At 47.8% G+C, this 14,997-nt stretch overlaps 1 protein-coding gene across 1 annotated transcript in view; it reads right to left on the bottom strand.

Moving 5' to 3' along the window:
• Window positions 1-4,242: 4,242 nt before the first annotated feature.
• The window catches only part of LOC140928090 (uncharacterized), a 29,000-nt gene continuing 18,245 nt past the window's right edge, over window positions 4,243-14,997 (bottom strand). Inside the window, exons 4-5 of the mRNA XM_073377813.1 lie at window positions 6,044-6,400; window positions 4,243-4,648 (exon numbers count right to left, since the gene is read on the bottom strand). Coding sequence (XP_073233914.1) covers window positions 4,440-4,648; window positions 6,044-6,400 — 566 coding nt within the window. The 3' untranslated portion in view covers window positions 4,243-4,439. The remainder of the gene's footprint in view (window positions 4,649-6,043; window positions 6,401-14,997) is intronic.

Here is a 14,997-nt window from a genome sequence, read left to right as displayed (position 1 = left end):
GAAAAATACTCGGGCTAAGTGTAGGTTATGTTCTCGTCCTATGCTTGCTGTTTTAGGAACGGACAGATAAAACAATCAATTATGCAAACTGTGGAGAGGGATGGGGAAAGCAAAAACATTTTATACAGGCCAAAACACTTGAAAAAATTTATGCAAACCAGAATGAAAACAAAAAACCTCCAGAAAATCCAACCCCTTATCCTTTTATATACCATTTTTCACGAAAAAGGTACCCCTCTGGTTTTATAAACAACAAGTTTACTCCTCCACGAGACGATGCCCATCCTCTCCCCTGAGTTATTTCAAATCCTTTTCCCTTTGTCTTTAAAACGCGCATCTTCCATATACATGCTAAGAAGCGGAAAGGCCGGGAATAAAATATATAACAAATTTCAATAATTTAAGTGTTTGTTAGTTTCCCTGAAAGCAGAAATGCTTATTATCAAGTGAGAATAACGGGACAGAGCGGGTAAGGCCCTGCAGTCAGCTCAGCCGGCCCGGCTTTGGAAAAATATGAGAATCATTTCACCAAACGTTATTTTAGGCCAAATAAACACTGTTGGTAGAATATATAGTCTACTCCCTTACAGCTGTACCAGCGTTATTCCATCACTTTTAGGTCTTTCAGTACCAAAAGTACGCTCGAACTTATCCATTTAATAAAAAAAAATCGTTGTTTAGTCGGTTTGAATAATATTGTAATCCGGGGGGGGGGGGGGGGTACTCCCATACATTACCTATACGGGTATGTGCCGCCCAAAGGGGTCGTGATTTTGAAGCTCCTGGTTTAGAACGGGGTATTCATTTTAGACGCGGTTTCTAGGACGGGGTATAATATTTCGAACGCACGAAAGCTCTCCACTTTTGTAAGCAGTCATTTGAAAGCATTCAAGGACAGATTGCTTTTAAAAATACGGTTCAGTGCGTTAACAACCATACCTTTGTACTCTTGTTGCACCCTAGAACGGAGTATAAAAAATTGGCCGATTTCTAGAACGGAGTATCAATTTTAAGGGAAATTTTTTCTAGAACTGGGTGCCAATTTGGAGTCCCGGGCGGCACAAACCCTCCCAAAAAATACCCAAGTGCCTCCCCGGGATTGTAATAGACGACATGAAAACAGAGGAACCTCTCCTTTGGAACACCTTTATTCAAGGGACAGCTCCATTCAGGGGGCACAAATTTGTTCCTCTATTGAAGGGACACCTCTATTCAGGGGAGAGGGGACACTTTTTCTTGGTTCCGAAACCCGGGTTTAACCTTCATTCAGGGGTCACCTTAGCCTGAATCAAAAAGTGACTGACCACAAAAATCATTGATATGTTTAAGTGCACACGAGTCACAAGGGCGACTGCTTTCAAAACATGAACTATCTCACTTAAATTGATGTACTGCACTTGTGGCAATTCAACACACTACATTGCAGAGACAATGATTATGATTTTTTATACATTATCTAGCTGCTTGAGAAAATGACTGCAGCAGATTCTGAAGCAGAATAAAAGAAAAAAATTTGATTGTTGGTTCTGATATTAACAAACCCTAGCCCAACCTCCATTCAGGGGGCACCTCTACTCAAGGGACACTTGCCTTGGTCCCGAGTGTGTCCCTTGATAAGAGGTTCCAATGTATGCCGGCCATTAGAAAAAGAAAAAGGAGGCCGCTGCATTTTGTTAAGTACTGAAAATTGGTGATTAAGTCAGTTCTCAGTTAATAAACTATGCTATCCTTGAGGTCCCCCGGCAATCCTGTCTTGTCTATAATGATCTAGTTTATTCGAGGCTGTAATGGTTCCTCGTAATCTCGACTCTCCAAAGGAGAATAGAAAATTTGATGTCAAAGTACATTCTCTTTCCCTTCTCATGTTGGATGAAATTCTGTCCTGGACAGCACAGGAAGGGTAACGGGTTACAAGGGTAAGGGACGGACTTATAAGGATATCGACGGAGGTTATGTTGATAGAACTGTGCTAAAATCTTAGTCTAAGGGACACATAACCTGCGAGCAGGCAGGCGTTTTTTTAAGAGCGGACGAGGCGAGAGGAGAGAGACATAAAGGGATATCATGGAGAGGGCATGATCTCAGGATCTAAGGGACACATAGTTGGTTTTACATTGTGGGACATTATTCAAAATATCGCCCCATGTGAGGAGGGAATCTGGATTTCGGAATCCTTAAAATCTGGAATCCAAGGCTTTGGAATCCGGAAAACAGTCGAAGGATTCCTGAATCCCACTAGCGATTGGAATCAGAATCCAAGATCCACTTACAAAGGCCGGAATCGATTACCTAGAATCAGGAATCCAAGGTGTGGAATCCACAATTCAAGACTGTGTTGGATTTCCTTTCTTTGGGCGAAAAAAAATCAAGGATCCAGAATATCCAAAGTAAAATCACAGCGATAGACTTAGGCGGTCAAGGGTGACGCAAGTTCAAGACATCGTTTTGAAAAATATCCCTGTGGCTTACAGCTTACAGAAAACATTTTGACGGGATTTTAGTTAAAGCAGGGACATTTGCGATTCAAAATCGGATGGACTTCTACATGTAGGATCTCAGGAAAACTAGGCATCAACTATGAATTCTCCACGTCCTAATCCCCTTAGAACATGATAACGTTAAACACTTTAGCAAAACACTTTGTTGACAATAGAATGCCATAAGTATATGAGCCTGAACTTTAAGCCCCCGGTCAATTATTTTATGCGGAGATCGGTCGTGTTGGAGGCAAGACTTATTTTTTTCAAACATGCTTCAGTCACTGCATGTTCCACTGAAGAAAAGACTGTTACCACATAGTTACCATAAAAAATGCTCCAATTGATCAATGATAGGTAATTGATTGATAATAATTGTAAGCCATTCTTCTCATTCTTCGTTAGAACTAGTCATCTCTCATAACAAATCACAGCAAAAATAAGCAAGAAAGGTTACCTCAGAAAAAGTAAATTTTGCGAGCACGCGCATTGCTTTGATGTGTAGTCTGAATATCACTTGTTAATGTACTGCCCGATCGTGAGTTCGCGACTAAGGAATTCCCCCATTCCTCTTGCCGCTTTATAGCCAAATTCATCTCACGGGTGCTGCTGTGGTCCTTGTTAACAGTCGTGCGCAACAAACTTCGTCGGCTAAGCAGACTACAAGTATAATTAAAATTAAAGTGAATCAATTAGGTGAAGCCCAGTTTTTGAGATAGATATCAGGGGGACTTTTCAGTGAGAAGCACTTGACCCAGGAGACTTTGCCTTGTCAAATTCCCCCACCCCTAGGGGAAAATGTTAACTTTGCGCCGCCCATATTACAATCCTCCTGGTTGGCCAGGAGTCCAACCCCATGCCCCCCCCCCCCACCCAGGGGTAAGCCGATGACATGCGCATTACAGTTATATAATTATCATGCATCTATGAGTTACAAAAAACAATTACCAGTTGCATTGCCTGGTCACGACTGTGCTGCTCCAAAAATCGCACGATTCCGAAAAAAAATCTTGAATCTTCAAAAGACAATTATTCAGCGACCTATAAGCAAGTCTTTCACACAAAAAAAGGCAAATAGCCAACAATTTTTACGCTAAAATATTAACTACAAATATTGATACCTAACTACGTTGTTATTATTTAGTTAGTACTTTGTTTTAGTATCGTACGTTTTTAACTGCAAGTACCTTTTTGTCTGGATGTAAATTGTTTTCTCCACTATTCATACCTCACTGTTATGTAATTAAGTATTCTTTCATACAAATACGCGACTAAAAAGATTACAAATTAGTAATGATAATAGGACTGAGTTAAGTACAATTCAGGGAGTAATCAGGCGAGTTAATTACGAGCCCGATTACCCCTGAACTGTACGACACAAAGTCCTATTACCAATTAATTGTATCAATAACAAAATGCGAGAATCTCAGTCTTGGAATATTTATTAATGTAAGAGAAGGATTCCAAAGCAAAAACATGTTCGGTTACAACTTTGCATAAAATTATCGGAATGTGGAAGCCCGACCGCACGATGAACTTTTTTTCTTATTTAACAAGCTGTCAAAGCCTAAAGACCAGTTAGTTTCATCCATTTTTCTTTTCAGTTGAAGCTGGACAGCTTACATAGTCATTATATTTTTTATTGATTTTGATTGGTTATCATGTGCTATGTAGTTACATTTCATTTGCTACTGGCATTTGCCACTTGATTTTCATTGTTTTAGCTCTTTAATACAAGTACCTGACTTCAACGGAAACTGCATTTCTCTCATATGTAAACTGCATTATTTCCCTGCAACAACTAAGAACTGAGTAAGCGCTCGCGAATATGGACACCTTTTTCGGAATTACTTTAAAAAAAAAACCGTCAAGCAAAACTGTTCCTACTTTTTCAACTTTTTCCACAGGAAGTTCTTAGAAACTGCGAGTTTTCAATCATATTGCATACCGTTCTTTCTACAATTAAGAAGTTGGATCGAAGTCTTTCAGTTCATCGATTATCTCCTGCATGGTTGGTCTCGCCCCAGGCTCTATTTGCATGCATCGCCACACCAGGCCACGAAACACACCGTTCGTTACCAGCACCACTTGTTCGTTACGCCTTTGAGGATCTGGAAGTTGTCGGATGCACATTTCGCAAAGAAGAGCACCAAAGCTGTAGACATCAACCTAACAACAACAAAACATAATTTGAAAAAGTTAATATTGTTAAAAAAAAAAGTGCAATTTAAATGAGTGTCAAGGTATTTAGCGCGAAAGTACTAATTGGGGACACTATTTCAACGTCTCCAAATGGAGACACGATCGCCATTTTACCTGGTCATCCAAGACATGCGAAGGTCCAGCCGCTTGCGCGTGCAGTGTAAAGGGAGTGCCTTCATTTCTAAGACCCTAAGTATTGGTCCGACCCAGGGAATTGTACCCTCCACCTTCCGCTCTGCAGTCAACGACTGAGCTAATCCTGCTGCAGTTAGTAAAACTCCAACGAGGTTTGCTTTTCATAGCCTGCGTCGAGGACGTTATCTAACCCCGGTTAGTAACGTCTGCAAAGTAGCGGTGAGATCCTTGTTCTGGACCTCTATGGATTCAACGAATCACCGGAAGAGTGTTTCGAAATTCCTTTCAAAATGATTGGTAAATTGGCAATGGCTTCTTTAACAGGCCAATCATGGCGCGTACTAAAATCTTGATACAAAGGTGGAGGCTTAGAACAAAGAATTTGGGCGCTGTTTCGCAGACGTTACTTACTGGGCTTGGTTACGTTACGTCTGCAACGCAGGCTAGGTTTTCATTACAGGGGTATTATTCGGGGCAGTTGTTCAAAACAGCTGAACTGAGTCCGCTGAGACCCAAACCGGAGAATTACCGTTGCGGATAAACACTGAGGCCCATTTGGAGGCAAAAAAGCTCTTTAATATATGAGAATCTATGAGCGAAATTTTGGGCAAAAATAGCGATTATACGGGGACTGTAGACAGACAGAAAAAACTCTTCTCAAATAACATTTTTCTACCCTTTATCCCATGTTATAGTGAGTAAACGTCTTAAAGCTGCACCAGAACAAATTCACTAATGAGATGGTCTAAATGAGGTTGAGTGATAACTTACAAGGGTAGGGAGGGGGGAGAATTCGAGCGCGCGAAAATGCGGTCAGAGCCCGAGGGAGCTCATAGAAGGGATGATTGAAATTTCGCCGTTAAAGAGCACAATTTAGACCATATTTAGGTGCACAACGATGGATTTGGTTAATTTTGAGCAATGAGCTAAAGATCGCTGTAGTGGCAAAATCACTGCCAAGAATGGCAAATATTTGACTAATTTTTAACAGATATACAGGTACCTTATAAAACGAGAAATTCAACAGGACACTTTGCAATAAAATTGTCCGTTGCATAACTCAAGAGGCGAAACAGACACAGTTTTCTTCTCCACTTAAAAAAAAACACAACAACAAAACATAACATTGTGCTATTATAAAGCCGAAAAACTCATGAACGCGGCCACTTCTTCCGTAAGCCCCGACGACAACAATGTCAACAGCCTTGAACAGTGACTAAAACTTCCCTTCACTGTTTGGTTTGATGTAAGTGCTTCAGGTGGGCTGTAAATCCTAGCTCCAGGAGTCACTGTCATGGTCTGCTGCATGAAATTAGCAGTGCCGTAATCCGACACTTTGCCTCTCCATTGGTCACCCTGTCGCCATAGCAACACAATCGCACTGCTGACGTCACGATGAACGATAGGCTCTGGTTTCTTTTGATGAAGGTAGTTCAGGGCACGTGCTACATCCAGAGAAATGACGGCTGTTTCTTTCTGGGAGAGTTGACGCTGCTCCAACAAAGTGCGCAGACTTTTCTCCATCAGCTCGGTCACAAACGGAGGAGTTCCCTCATCATTGGTGGCGCCGATAGTAGTAAGGGGGTCTCCAATAGGTCCCGACCAATCACAGCGCAGCAAAATTTTTCTCGACCAATCAGAATCAAGCATACAGCCCATGTGACTTCAATGACGTCAAAGCTCCCAAATATGGGCATAAAAATCACGTGACCCCACCCAAGAGATGGAGCCGCATTCTTGGCATAGTTTTGAAAGGACCGCGTAGAACCTGGGTACAAGTGGGACGCTCAAAATAAGCCCCAGTCCCCTCGCATTTCCCGGAAGTCAATAAAAACACACTCTATTGAGGTCAACATCACTGCATGGGTTTTAATGAACGTACCGCGTAAACCCTAAGTTACATCAGGGACGTATGTGAGGTCCTAGTGACGTCACGCCCTTTGTTTTACAAATCTAATAGAAGATCCAATTCGTCCCCAATCCTCTCGTAGCCATAGGGATAACTGGATCGGGTAGCCACCTGGAGGACGCGCTTGTCAAACACCAACCCATAATGCTTCACGCGCGGAACCACTTGAATGTGTTTCTTTTCCAAATCCCGTGTGAAATGATAGGGGTTGACAATGTTCAAATTTCGGCGAGTGTCCTGAGGCGAGTCTAATTCCGAGAGAATGTTCTCTTTCATGGTATGAAAATTAAGAATGGCCGACCCCCGGACATTCAAGGTGAAACCGCGGACCTTGCACACCACTTTACCTCCACGGGTCGTGTACCCATAATTCTTGGCGCCCCCCGAAACAAACTCGGTGATAACGTCCCCGTCCAATTCATCCGTCATGTCGCCTAGAAAATCCCCAGTGGCAATACTGGGTTGACCGGGACGCCACTTGTACACGACACTGTCGGTATCATAATAAAGCACTTGCTGCTGGAGAGTGTCCAGGGACTCGTAGAGTTTCAATCGGGCATGACACGTGGTAAACGCCGCCACAAAGATATTGGTCTTGGTGCCTTTGACGGCATTGTCTTGGACACTGGTGTAGACGGCTTCCAAAATATCGTCGGTACAGAGGCGGAGCGTACTGAGATCAAGAGCCGCATCAGAAACGAGGCTGAACAAATGGGCGGGGTTTTGAACAGTGACGGTGGTAGGTTTGTTGATCCGCTCGCCAAACTTACCCCAAAAACTGTTCAACATGAGTTTGGCGGTGGCCTTGCGACCAGGGTTTTTGGCAATGCTGGCAATGTCCAGTCGGATCCCCTCCCGTTCCTGGTAGCGATGAATGTAGTCGCGTTTTTGTTCGAGGGTCTGGCACCAACTGGGCCACCCCGCGGATTCTTGTTTGAGTTTGAGCCAAGTGTTCACATACTCAGCGAAAAGACCCGTTTGGCGTTGCTCGGGGGGAAAATGCCAGACTTCATGGATCTTGATCAGGGTGTACCCCTTTTCCACGGCTTTGACCAATTCGGGCGTACACCAGGTCCCACGTAGTGTACGATCTGCATCCGAATGAGGGCAATACTGGGTTCGGGTCAACATGGGCTGGGCTTGCTCTGTCTGGACACAGGCACGGCAGAGAGGAAAGGTGAGCTTTTGGCCACAGCGTACAGGCAAGACCGGGTGGAATAGACCAGCGGGAGGCAGAATATCCACCGTCGCCACACCAAAATAGGACGCCAGGGACTGGTCAACGGGCTGGGTGATGATCTTGGGATGACCGATAGGGTAAGGGCAGTTCTTATTCACCCACGGGTACAGGGAGGTCACATCCACATAACGTATTTCCTCCCCCTCTTCAGCCACGGCATGCAACGCCACCGCACCAGTGCGACCCCCAAAAAAAGCATCACGGGGTTCCAAGGGTGCCGCCAAATCAAATGACGTCAAGAAACGTTGGACAGCTTCATCCGTGGCCACCAACTTGTCCCACTCACACTCCCACATTTCGATCACCGTGTAACCCGCTCGGAGCAGAGCCATGCGTTTGGAGAGCGTGGCCTGATAGAGTTCCTCTACGCTTCGATCTGGTGTGGCATAATGTTTGGCGTCTCTACTGGGATAACAAGTGGGACAGCCATGGTAGAGACACCCATGAAATTCATAAACAGTGCGGGTCAGAGGATCATAGCCATCGACGAAATAACTGTTCACAAGGGTCCGGACAAACTGCTCACCCCCATTCCGGACATGACGAATGCGATCGGCACTAGCCCCCTCTTTAGGAATAAGGTGTTCTTGGTAGTACAACCATTGTAGGGCCTTGAGGGATTGATTGACTTGAGCCCCTCGCCACCCCTGGAGCGGTTCGACAGCGATCGTGTCGGGGGTCAAATGGTGCTTGCGCCAATAGAGATTGCAGGCACTGGCGATGGTGATACATTTGGCCATGGGATTGAAACCTGCCTGCCGTTCAAATTCTTGTTGAAAGGCTTCACACCCCGCTTTCAACAGCGCCACATCTGATTTGCAGTACTCGATCATGTCTTGCTGGAAATCAAAACGCACGTTACGACGGACTTGGTCGGCATGCCAACGCGTCAGTTCGTCTTTCTTTTTGGCCATCATGCCCTCAGGATCGTAAAATTCCAAATCGGGGATGCGGCCCACGTACTGTTGATGATCCGGGGTATTGAACAAATGCGGAAAAAAGCCCTTCTTCAATTCGGTCAAATTGAAGGTGCTGGGAAACGAGGCCAGCGGCATAGGTAGGAAACACAACGAGTCAATGAATTTGAGGGGTCCACTCCTGAAGGACAACACTTTAGCACCCACGGTCAATTGATCCACCACCTCGCGTTGTTGCTGGTACAGTTCATGCAAAATGAACATGCCGTCAAACCCTTTCAAGTTGTGAAACACCACGAGAATCTCCCGCTCACTCTCGCTGTCTGGGAGGTCTGTAAGATCATCCAAATCGCGCAAAAATTGGAGGGCACAGTCCTCTCCGTCCAACACATGAATGGTCGTTTCTTCACTAGACGAATAACATAACAAATTGGCTACAAACACACCTTCCGCATTCTGCATGGCTTCAAAATCGGCGTAAACAAACAGGGGAGGGGGTGGCGCCACCATGCTACCTCCCCCCTCCTCTGTGGGTTCAGTCTCTTCCTCCTCCACCACGGGTTGAATGTAACACTTGTGGTATTGGATAGACACCCATTCGTGACACACGGGACACTTGGCGTACCCACACTGATGGCGTTGGTTAGGGACGACGGTGTACTGGGCCTGGCATTTGAGACAGGTTTTAATGGATTGACATTGCCGACTGTCCACATGATGACGTTTACACTGCTCACCGTAAAACTTGCGATGACAGAAGGGGCAATACTCCGTAGGTCGGGTACCACGCACATAATCAGGACAGTCAAATCGACCACATGCTTTGCAGCGTTTCCCTTGACAACTGTGATGGGTCTGATCGTTGGTGTTGAACCCTCGTTCACAGTCCAGACAATAATACGAGCGGTTCACAAACGCCGGAAAAGACGTACAACCATCAAAATGATCGTTGGATTTGAGTAAACGGATTGGATGAGGCGCGTCAGGGCCTTTGAAGATGAGAAAAAACGGTTTCATCCGGGTCATCACCAAGAGTTGATACTGAGACCCTAACGCCTGTTGAAATTGACGGAGTTCGGGTAAACCACAGGGTCCCTCCGCCACCCCTGCTTGCTGATGGAGGGCCTGGGCTTGACGTAACTGCACAGGACGCCCCCGTTTGAGATTGTCCCAGTCGCGAAACCCATCCACGCCTTGATCTTTATGGCAGTGGGCTCGCATGGTGACAATCGCGCGAGCACAACATAGGGCATCTCTGTTTCGAATGGTAATAATGCATTTCTTTTTCTTGTTCTCTCGATCCAGGCAGAGACGTCCGACATTGCGTTGTTTACGATGGCCTGTTCCTGGGCCGGGCATAGACACAAACACCACATCGACTTGGAATCCATGGTCGGGGTTGAAAGCTTCATTACTGTTCAACTTGCCGGCTAACGTGGCCAACATTTCATCCAAACGGGCGGTACGTTGTAAAAACTCCCCCACGGTAAAATTGGCGGTTTGATAAGCATGCGTGAACCCATGCGCCGTGATAGCAAAATTGACAAAATGATGGGCAGGTCGTTGCTCGCGGCCCAGTTCTGTTTCAATGGCTTGATGAAGTGCTTCGGTCAACGCCAACCCAATATTGTCTCCAGGCACAGGATCCCGCAATTGTCGTAATTGCGCATTGAATTGCGCCCGCTCCACCACATCACGCCAGCGGCGTCGTCGACCGATAGGTTGCATACTGAATTGAAAAAGAGGGCCACGGGCGGCAGCTCCTCCCATCTGTTCCCACCGATCATAGGCGCGATCCAATAGAGCATCCCCTTCGTCATCATCACTGAATGGATACACCTCCGCCATGACAGCGGCAAACCATTTGAATTTTCCCGCGCTGGACGTAGACTTTTATAGACCGTCTCACGTGATCTCGCCTGCGCTGGGATTGGTGGACCCAGCTCAGGTGAGAGTCAGGTGAGGGGGTTTGATCGACCAGAAGAAGATTGAGGGGGGTCCCCCCCATGGGTACAGACTCCTTCCATCGCCTTTGGGCCTGGACCGAGATTGGTGATTGGCGGATGGAACCTTAGATAAAGTCGGTCCATCAGAACAGACGTCAGTTGCGTTTGAGAATGCCCAACAAAAATCCCGAGAAGGCGAAACAACTGAAACACGCGTGGTATGTGAAAAACAAAGAGCGATTGTTGCAGCAGAAACGGGAAAAGCGGGCGGCTCAGAAAAAGGTGAAACCCCCCAAACCGCCTAAACCAGCGCCGACCCTCGAACAGGAAGCCCGAGCCCGAGAACTCAACCGACTGGCCTGTCTGCGCTACAGAACCAAAAACGCGGCTTACGTACGCTTGCTGAACAGGGACTACTACCACAAACACCGCGAACAGATTGTACAACAGCAACGGGACCGTCGTGCCCAGGCTCGACAGAGAACCGAGAGCCCCTTCCGAAAGTTACGAGCGTTAGCAGACGTGTGTTCTTCCCGTTGGCTAGAATTAAAGTATGGATACGCCAGCATCGCGCCGAAAAAAGCGGGACCCCGAGGTCAACAAACGGAACCAAAAACTGTATCGGAAACGTCAGTATGCATCCGTAAACGGGATCGAGAAAGTAAAAGCCCTCCATCGTCGACGCTACCACCAGCACATGGCAAACTTGAAAGCCAAAGGGGAGTATGAGGCCTTTAAAGCCAAAAAACTAGAATATGGAATGAAACGCTACTATGCCATGTCGGAGGAAAAGCGGAATGAAGTAAAAAAGAGAAACGCCCAAGCCCAGAAAAACTGGATGGCCAAAATGAAAGAGGAGGGGACGTACGAGGCCTACAAACACCGATTGAACGAGCGGCGGCGACAACTCCGGGCCGAAAAACAGCAAGCCTTGGGGGAAGAGGGGTGGAGAGCGTTACAGAAAGAAAAATATCGGAAGCGGATGGAGACCACACAAAACCAACGCTTGGCCGAACATTTGGAACGTCCCTTTCCCCTCCCGTGGTGTCCGCTAGACTGGTCCGACTCCGAATCTGACGAGGACCCTGTCCAATCGACTCGTTCCAACGCCTTACAACAGTTACAACAATACTTGTAAGAACAAAATGTGAGTTTTATTAAAACATGTGTTTAAATCATTTCCATTTGTGTGATAACTGTGTTCTATTAAATTACATGCCCAATCTCAGTTTGGTTTTCATAATGCGTCTCACAATACGCTCCGTCAGGGTTTTACTACCAGGGAGTTGATCAATCTTGGCAATCATCTTGCGATCCGCCACCCATTTATCTTTCAAGGTCTTGGCTTTGTCATAATCCATGTCATGTACTTTCGCAATCCTGTCTAACCGGTTGATGCCGGGATCCCCACGGGCCAACCCTTTTTTCAAATGAGTGCCAGGGCCCATATACTGATAGCCGGGCCAATGAAATTCAATCCCCGTCTTGTTGAGGAGGTTTTGCACATCAAATAATTTGCCCCCACGTTGCGATCGTCGTGGGCGTCGCCTCGATCGGGCACGGGAAGTAGCTGTCACACGACGTCTCCGGCCCATCACGGGGTTTTCCACGATTTCCAATCCAAGGCTTTCTTGGCCACCCAAGCGGCTTTCTTTTTGGCGATACTGGCGGCTTTCTTTTTGGCAGAATGTGTCGTGCGTTTGCGAATATCACGCGCAACCGCTTTCTTGATGGAGTCCACTCGTTCACTAGGGGTATCCCAGGGTGCTGTACCGGGCCTGTCTGAAAAAGGCAACTCGTGGGCCAACTCAGCACTACTCACTTGAGGTGTGAACTTGAGTTTCTTTTTAGCACTGGGGGTGATGTTCGGTTTAGGCGGGACAGGTGGTTTTCTGGGTCCAGTAGGCGTGGAGCCTTGTTTTATACCCTGGGTGGCCTTCACCAATTGCGTGAACCACGCTTGCATCGGCCCCGCCTCAAAATCATCCTCCTCACCGGGCGTCGTAGCCCCTGCAGCGCGCACACCCCCCGCCGGCGCTCCAAAGGGTTGGCGCACTTTTTTGGTCCAATGGCGTAACTGACGGCTCACGGCTTTGAGTTGCGGTCGTTTCCAGGCATCCGGGACCTCACTGGTTAGGAGCACATGTTGTCTGGCCGCCAAATCCGCGGCTTTACTCAAGCGAGTGTCTTCCACCAATTCTTGTTTGTACTTTTCTTTTAATTGCAAAAAAGCTGGGGCGTTGTCCACCGTGGTGCTCACCATCTCGGGTTCCATGGTGCAACTAACGTGTCTTGTCTAGCGCATGCAACGTTTATAACATCGGTAGAGTTCCGGCCAGAGAGCGCCACCTGTTTGAGCCATCATGATGGCGCGCCGTCGTTTCACCGAATGCGCGGGTTTGGCCATGGCGCGTAAACTCTGGGCATGAGGTTTGAGCAACGTGATAGTCTGTCGAGAACGGGGCACTGTGCCACGGAGCGTGTTCATCACTAATTCACTGATGGCATTGATCTGATCCGCATTGGCCATCCGTAACAATTCTTGTCGTTTATGTTGATTGGCTTCTTGTAAGACACTTTTCAAGAACGGAGCTTGACGTTCCATGCGCCACCCCATGCTGACTCTTGAGTTCAGGCAACGAACAAGGTCTATTTATGGTAAAAAGGGCTCCACACCTGCCACACAATTCGCCATGATAATAGCATTGCATATGAGTGCGACACTGGTGGCATAACAATGAATCATAATCGGGGTCCCATTCCAACGTGAACGTCACGGCTTTTTTTCGTTTTTTGAGGACTGGATCGCGTCTAACGTGGACGCGTCCATCGACGTTTCTTCTTGAACGCCCAAGGCGAGAGAGCCACTGCCAACATGGGGAGCACGCCTCCACGTTGCAATCCGCGTCGACGGCGTCGTTTTCGGGGGACATAACGGTGTCGGCGCCCATTAGGTCCACGGACCATCCTCCAACTAACGCCTGTTCAGGTCCACCCAGGTCTTTTTATACATTTTCATTACATGATAGAACAATTAAACGATTCCCCCGCATAGCGTTTCCGTTTGCCGGATTCCACGTCTCGTCGGCGTTTGTCGGCAATTTTGATGGCTCGCTTGGTTTGATGCTCCCCGATGGCTTTAGTGGCCCCATAACCGGCTTTAAGAATCCCAATAGGTAGGCCAGGCGAGACACCCCCCACTTGACTATAGGTCATACGCCGTGGTCGTTTAGCGGGTCGGCGACGCCGAGTCGTGGTGCGTCGGCGTTTGGGTGGCATGATGGATCGTACAACATCTGATGAACCTTTTTGCACAAGGTGTCTTGTTTTTATAGTCCCAAGGCTCGGCGGATGGCCAGCTCTTCCTCGAACGTCATGTTGGGTGGACGATTTCTTTTTTTTTTCTTAGGCTTTTCCAAAGCTTTTTTGATTCCGTATTTGGCTCCACTGCTCACTGCACTCGACACGAGGGCTTTGCCTGCCATTAAAATCAGAGGAATGATTCCTCCTCGCTGGTGGGTTCGACGTCGGGTCGTGGTGCGTTTACGTTTGCGTCGAGGGACCATCCCACTTCGACATTGGCCACACATGGTTTTGGGGACAGTCGAAGGCAGGTTCCTGGTTTTATAGCTTCACGGGCGTCGACCCCGTCCACGGGCTCGGCCACGTCCACGGCCACGACCTCGGCGGGCTGGTACAGGGGGTGGACTGGGGCTGGACGTTCGCGTGGACGTGCGGCGCACCGACGGTCGCCCTCCTTCTTCATACACGGTGGTCACCGTATTGGTATGCGTGATATTGCGAATGCGTCTCCCTCGCGCCCGTTCTTGCGCATCTTCGTTCAGCAAATCCAACCGTCGCCTTAAGCCTCGCCGTCGATCGTCGTCATCATCATCTTCATCCTCATCCTCCGACGGAGGGGAGGAACCGGGGGACGGTGGAGAGGGCACGCGGGGACGTCGTCGCGGTTGTTTGGCGGCCACGGTGGGACGGCCCGTCGGGGTCGTCACTGTGGACGTGGTAGTCCTGGTGCCGGCTCCAGCGCTGCGTCGGGACGTGGAGGGGCGGGAGGGAGCCGTGGTGGTCGTAGCGGTGGTGACAGGGCGTGGTCTAGGTCGTCTGGAACTGCTGGTGGTCGTAGTGGCCGTAGGACGTGTGCGGGTGGACGTGG

The sequence above is a fragment of the Porites lutea genome, chromosome 2 (genome assembly GCF_958299795.1).
Source record: "Porites lutea chromosome 2, jaPorLute2.1, whole genome shotgun sequence".
Taxonomy (NCBI): Eukaryota; Metazoa; Cnidaria; class Anthozoa; order Scleractinia; family Poritidae; genus Porites; species Porites lutea.
Note: the sequence above shows the minus strand (reverse complement) of the source record. Positions and strands in the feature narration are given on the sequence as shown.